Here is a 7,014-nt window from a genome sequence, read left to right on the forward strand (position 1 = left end):
GAAAATCAACCCTCTAAATCAAAATGTGAGTCCCCAGTCACTGACAGTTAATGCCCTGGATGCTGTCATGCAGGGAATGGCAGGGATGGCTTCTCCTCCCAGAAATGCTGGTTCTGGGGACATGAAACACCCGGGTTTTGGGACATGGAACAAAGCAAAGTAGCTTCCAACCACCACTGGGAAATTTGGGTTTTCAGAATTTTGGCTGTATTCCTGTACCCAGTTCCAGTAGAGGAAACAGTAAAATTCACAACAGGAGCTGAAGAGGCTGAGGAAAAATGCTTTGGAAAATCCCACCATGGATTCCAGGCAGGCAGAGCGTCCCTGCCCACCGGGGATCTCTGCCAAGCAGCCGCCACAAACACTCTGAGGCACTGCCAGGATTTGCCTTGCCTGCTGCTGTTGGGATGCCCATTTGGAATCCTGCTGAAAAACTGGGCTTTGCAAGATGATTTTCCTGGGATTAAAGCTCAAGGTGATCACCTCCTGGTCTATGGAAAGCCCCAAAACCAGGCTGGCCAGGCTGCCGTGAATTGTTCACCCAGGGACTCGGGACTCACCTTTCTGCAGGATCTCCAGATGTTCCCAAAGGATATCACCCACAAAGTCAGGTGCCAGCTCCAGGAAGCACTCCTTGCCCAGGGCACAGAGGGCAGCTCCATTCATGCAGAATTTCTGGAAATCCACTTCCTTCAGGCTGAACTCGTTCACTGCCCACATCACCCAGTCCCGCACGTGTGTCTCTGTCCATTGCTGGGGGTCTGCAGAGGGATCCAGCAGTGAGCATCCCCAGGCAGCTTTCCCAGGAAAACAGGACACACACAGTGCTCCAGCCACCCTGCATCAGCCTCACCCGTGCAGACTGGCAGCCCACTGGCATCAGGGTGTGAGGAACACCATGCCCAGTCTGGGTCAGCCTTAATGCGGACACATTTCATCCAAGGAAATAGCTTTGGGTTTCTTTGGGATTTCTAAAAGCCCCATCACTTCTCTGACCTCCTTCTCCCACCCATTTCTCCAGTTTTCTTGGTCTCTCCCTGTCACCAAGCTCTGGTAAAGGGTCCCTGCTGCTTCTCTGTTTAGTGGAGATGATTTGTCCACGTTTTTCCAGCTGAAGCTCCCAAGAAGCTTCAGGTGGTGTTGGAAAGGCAATGCCACCCGAGGAGAGCCAAAGGGGGAGATGGCAGATGGGGAATTCTGGGCCTGGAAGGAGGACACAACCCCTGTGGGTGCCATGGCTGTTCTGTAAAGCCAAGTCTTACCTTTGGGAATTCCCAGCCGCTGCTGCTCCTTGGCAAAGCCGCTGAACGTGGCTTTCAGTGCCTGGGACATCATTTCTTTGCTGCTGGGCGTTAATAGGGGCACGTCTGCACATTCCATGTCTGAAAGAAGCAGGAGAAAAACACGGCCATGAGGACACAGGACTGGGAAAGATGTCAGGGAATGTTTGCCAGGTGCACACAGTGTCACTATGCTTCTGGAATGTGCTACTGGATGATGATATCAAGGCCTTTCCAGACATCAGCCTGCTGGGCTTCAGCATTCCAGGTGTGTCTGGAGCCTGGGAAATGGCTCAGCAGCTCCAGGCACTGAGGAAGGCAGAGTCCCACACCAGGGTGAGCAAGAAAGAGGGAGAAAAGCATCCCTGAATTACTACTCTGTCATCCCAGTCCAAAGAAAAGCAAGGAGAAAATTAAAGACTCCTAGAATATTCTTCATCCTAGGAAGTTCTTCCCTGTGGGGGTAGGGAGGCCCTGGCACAGAGAATCTGTGGCTGCCCCTTCCCTGGAAGGGTCCAAGGCCAGGCTGGAACAACCTGGGATAGAGGAAGGTGTCTCTGCCCAAGGCAGGAGGAGGAATGGGATGGTCCCTTCCATCCCAAACCATTCCATGATCCTGTGACTCCATGAAAAGGCGAGCTGGCAGCAGGCTGAGACAGGATGGAGAAGTGGCAGAATACCCATTTGAGGGGGGAAGGGAAACAAAGAGCTGGAAAATCCCACATTAGCCCAGAGTTACGTCATGCACGGAGTGAGGAGTGAGTCATGGACAATGGCAGCCATCCCATGGGACAGCAGGGCCAAGAGCCAGGCCTGGAGTAAATCCTGACAAGGACCAAACCTCCTCCTTTCCTTTCTTTAATCCCATTTTCTAATTTATTTGGAAGAAGATGAATCTTTCAAAGAGTCACAGAAATAAAAGCAACCATTTGAGGCAAAATATCTGAATAGAGGTTTGGCCCTTTTTTCCATACTTCCAGTATTCCTGAAAATCATCTTTGATGGAGAAGGAAAGTCTTGAACAACCACCATGCCAATAACTGCATTTGGTCAGCAGAGATGGAAATCTTCCACCTGAGGTTGGTTTAGCTCTGCAGCCTAGTGGAAATTTTCCATGAAAACTCAGTGGAAAAACGACACCATGGGCAAAGTCTTTGGTGTTCTGGACACAGACATTGAAAAGAAAAGGATTCTGTGTCTTGTGGAAACTCAGCCACTGCAGTTTTCCATCGCTCCAAGTTCGTTATGCTCCTGATTTAATAAACCTTTACACCTGCAAAATGCTGCTGAGGGCTTGTTCCAGGCAGTGTTGGTGTATTCCTGATAAAACACGGAGTCAGGGATGGAAGCAGCGCTGCAGCCACTGGGAACAGCCAGCCCAGCTGCTTCCCAGTCTGCCCCAGTCTGGAGTTCCTGCTCCACTCAACTCCTCCCCAGCCAAACTCAGGGCATCATTTAAAGTCCAAACAACCCAACACTGGGTTTTTTCCAAGTGGGAATCTGGGAGTTGGGTCAATACAATTCCAGGGCAGTGGTGGAGTCATCATCCCTAGAAATGTTTAAAAATGTGGGGAATGGTTGGAGCCCATGATCTCAGAAGGCTTTTCCAACCTAAACAATCTCGTGATTCCACAGATAAACCTCCACATGCAGCTCTGTAGCACAAGGTGAGGGTGACCATGCTGCAAACGCCCCAAATCATCTGCTGGATGCTCCCAAGGCAATTCCACTGCCAAGCCAAACAGAGCAACTTTCTCTGTCCCTGCTTCTGCCCCTTCCATCTCTCAGCCCCAGTTCAAAAATTCCCCCTTCCCTTTGCACATCCTCCAGCCAAGTCCCCAAGGCTCTCTAGAAATGATTTGCAGACTCTTGACTCGGGTAGGAACAGTGACATTCCTGCAGAGTCTCTCAGGACACAATTCCTGCCCTCAGCTCACTGCACAGATCCACGATTGACTCCTGCCTGCAGCATCAGGACCTTCCAAAGCAAATCCCACATCCAAATTACACAATTTGGCAAATTACACTTCATTATTTACTGGATTTGGCTGGAGAGGGCATGGAAAATGAGCAGCCACCGTTGCTATCTCTGCTCCCCATCTGCTGCTTGAGATAACACTGGGAGAAAGTGGCTCAGTGCCCCTTTGCCTTCATCCTCAAGTTACATTTGAATGCTCTGCTCTCCCTGCTCTGTGGTCACAGGGACCACCCAGGAATCTGCTCCCTCTGCCTGCCTCAACAGCAGCTCCTGCCTGCCCTGGGAAGATGAGTCAGAGGCAGGCTGAGAAAATGGTTTTAACCCCAATTTGAACACTGAATCACCCATGAAAACCTGTGTGGAGGTGAACTTCTCAGGCCAGACACCAAGAGCAGGATGAAAAATGGTATTTTTATCTCTGCAATAGCAAGGGCTCATCCCTGATCCTGCTGTTTGGTCGTGCAGGATCCGTGGGGTTGGCTTTGCACAAACCCAGAGAATCAATTTTTCAGTAGCGGGGGGATAAGATTTCGGTTTAGGAAGGTGAATGCTGAGCTCTGCACAAACAACCTGTCAAAACAGGGGAGACTTAAAAGTGATTCCCAGGGAGAGGTCACAGGGAAGCAAACAGTCTGTTCCCAAATAAAAAAAAAAAAAGAAAACCATGCCAGAGGACAGTTTCTATTTAAACACCCAAATCAACCCAAATGTGCATTGCAAGGCTTCTGCAAAATATGTTGTGCTCGGCAGATTTAGCACTGAAACATCATCTGCCTTTTTCCTGCGAGGTCACAGCCACTTGTTCAAATTTCTGCTGAGGACAAAGCAGCCCCAAAGCCCTGAGCCTGCAGAAGCCTTGGTTGGGTCAGCAGTGTCCCAGAGCTGGGGCAAACTCACCCAGGGAAAACCAAAGGTGTATGTGAAGCTCTGCAGATGTGTCTGGGGACAAGGCTTGAGAAAGATGGGGTGGATGGAGAGGTTTTACCCTAAATTCTGTCTCTGCTGCTTTGAATTATTTAAATAATTCGTTATTTATTTAAAAACTGGGTGGTTTTTGTGCAGGGAGCATGGTGGGCTTCACCCAGCTCTGTGCAGGGCCACGAGTCAGACACAGTGATCCCTGTGAATCCCTTCCAACCTGGAATATCCTATAACTCTATCAACTTTGCTGGGTGCAGGGAAATTCCTTCCCATGGAGGCAAACCCAGCCCTGGCAATGTCCTGCAGCCCTTCACCTCCAGTCTGCGATGCCTAAAGGTCAGAGTTGAGCAGAATTTCAGGAACAAAAGCAACAAACCCGGCTTAGCTGCCCCGGTATCAGCTTTCAGTGCCATCTGAAACCTGTTTGCAAGATTTTAATCAAACCCTGCACCAATAAAACCTCTCCTTTAGTGCTGCCCACAGAGCACAGGGCTGTGTGCAGGGGCCAGGCTGGGAGCCAGCACCAGAGCCAGCTGTTCCACCTAAACCCAGCTCAGGAATGCTGGGGCTTTAATCCCAAAAGCAAGCTCAGCAGCAGGGGCCAGGCTGGGAATTCTGGCTGGTTTTTACGAGCCCATCAAAGCCCCCTGACACAGCTGCCACGTGCACTCGGCTGCATGGATGCCGTGTCCTCTCCTGTGCCGACACAGCCGCCTTTGATTTCCCTCCTGGGAGAGCAGGCAGGGAGTTATGGTTTGATTTTTAAACAGTGCCAGGAGTTGCAGTCACCCAGGGGAATTATGTCAGCAGCACATGCAGCATCTGTAGAGCAGAGATGCAGAATTTGCCTCGCACGGGGGCAGTTTTTATCTGGCTGCAGCTTTCCAAGGCAAAGAGGGATCTGGGGGCTCCATGGCTTCTCCAAACCAGGCCCCTGCAGCTCCCTGACATCCCTGGGGATGGGACTTGAGAGAGACCAGAGAATAAAACACAACAACATTGCCCTGGGTGGGTTCTGTGCCCAGACCCCCCAGCCAGGGGCACGTGGAGCCTGAGAGAAAACCGGGAGCAAAGAGGCCAAGATCAGCAAGTTCATCTCCCAGCCCAATTCCCACTCTGTTCCCACCAGGCCCTGCATGTGTAAACTATTTCCACACATCTGATCTTTTTAAAGGACTCAGATTTACAAACTTTTGGGATTTTGACCTTCAAATGCACAGAACTCCTCTGCATGCCAAAGCCATTTGCAGCTGATTGCAGAAGGAAAATAAATGGCAGTCAGGGAAAAAAAAAGGATGCTCCGAGCAGAAGGATGGGAGCAAAGTCATTTTTCAGCCGAGTTTCCACTCGGGGTCAGTGACTCCTCCAAGCTCCCCTCGGCCACTCACTTTTTTTCCCATCAGAGCCCCAGTGTGTCCCTGTGTGGGGTTTCACCCAGTAGCTGCTGGAAATGGATGTGGGGAGGGTCAGAGTGGAGCCACCTGACCCCACAGCACCTCCTGTCCCTGCCCTGATGGATGGACGGACACCAAGGGCAGGAACCCGAGGTCTCCTCAGCCTCCCCTTCCCAGGCCTGGAGCACACGAATGTGATGGAGATTCCAGGCCTTTGTGTGGCTTGGCAGAGCCACAGGGACAAGGGGGAAAGGCTTTTGAATGAAATAGGGTAGATTTAGCTTTAGACAAGATTTTAGGAGGAAATTCCTCCCTGTGAGGGTGGGCAGGCCCTGGCACAGGGTGCCCAGAGCAGCTGTGGCTGCCCCATCCCTGGAAGTGTCCAAAGCCAGGCTGGACAGGGCTTGGAGCAGCCTGGGACAGTGGAAAGTGTCTCTGCCCATGGCAGGGAGTGGGACAGGATCACCTTTAAGGTCCCTCCCAACCCAAACCATTCCAGGATTCCATGATTAAATTAGAGGAGAAGATGCACATTGGTTTCAAACAAGATCATTTGCAGGGACTGTGCATCCAAGGGCTTCATGAATTCATTCCTGTGTCCCTCAGAAACTTCAGCCCTTGAGCCCTGAGGCAGCTGAGATCCCCTGGAGCCCCATCCCATCCTTCTGGAGCTGCCCACGCTCCAGGATGTCCCCCCACTGCTGAGTGACAATGGAGCAGGAGTTTCCCAGAGGCTCTGCAAGGGGTGACAGGGGTTCACTCTCCCACCCTGTTCCCACGTGCCCACAGTGAGTCTGTGGCCACCAAGCCCGTGTTTCCCCCTCCAGCCCACACTGAGCTCCCCTCCCCGAGCCCCCTCTGTCTCAGCTTTCCCCAGGATCCAAACCAGGGCAGAGCTGGAGCTGGGGGAAGCTGGAGCACACATTTCCCAACGTCCCCCAGCTGGGAGGGTTCAGCAGCCGAGAACTTTTCTCAGGATCAGAGGAGGCTGAGGAGAGGGGGGCTGGGAGCTGAGACCCTTCCCACGCTCCCCAGCGAGGCCGCCGGGCACCACATCCCCACCTCATCCCCACCACATCCCCACCATGTCCCCACTGTGTCCCCACCATGTCCCCACTGCATCCCCAATGTGTCCCCACCACATCCCCACCGTGTCCCCACCATGTCCCCACTGCATCCCCAATGTGTCCCCACCACATCCCCACCGTGTCCCCACTGTGTCCCCACTGTGTCCCCACCTCATCCCCACCTCATCCCCACCATGTCCCCACTGTGTCCCCACCACATCCCCACTGTGTCCCCACCACATCCCCACCATGTCCCCACTGTGTCCCCACTGTGTCCCCACTGCGTCCCCACTGCATCCCCAATGTGTCCCCACCACATCCCCACCATGTCCCCACTGTGTCCCCACCATGTCCCCACTGCATCCCCAATGTGT

General features: G+C 52.6%; 1 protein-coding gene across 2 annotated transcripts in view; it reads right to left on the reverse strand.

Moving 5' to 3' along the window:
• Positions 1 to 7,014, reverse strand: part of ETS1 (ETS proto-oncogene 1, transcription factor) — a 77,442-nt gene that overhangs the window by 22,053 nt on the left and 48,375 nt on the right. For both annotated transcript variants that reach the window (XM_015649874.2, XM_015649873.3), the window contains 2 exons: positions 1,263 to 1,382; positions 561 to 761 (listed from right to left, as the gene is read on the reverse strand). In XM_015649874.2, the coding sequence (XP_015505360.2) occupies positions 561 to 761; positions 1,263 to 1,382 (321 nt within the window). The remainder of the gene's footprint in view (positions 1 to 560; positions 762 to 1,262; positions 1,383 to 7,014) is intronic.

Source organism: Parus major, chromosome 24 (genome assembly GCF_001522545.3).
Source record: "Parus major isolate Abel chromosome 24, Parus_major1.1, whole genome shotgun sequence".
NCBI lineage: Eukaryota > Metazoa > Chordata > Aves > Passeriformes > Paridae > Parus > Parus major.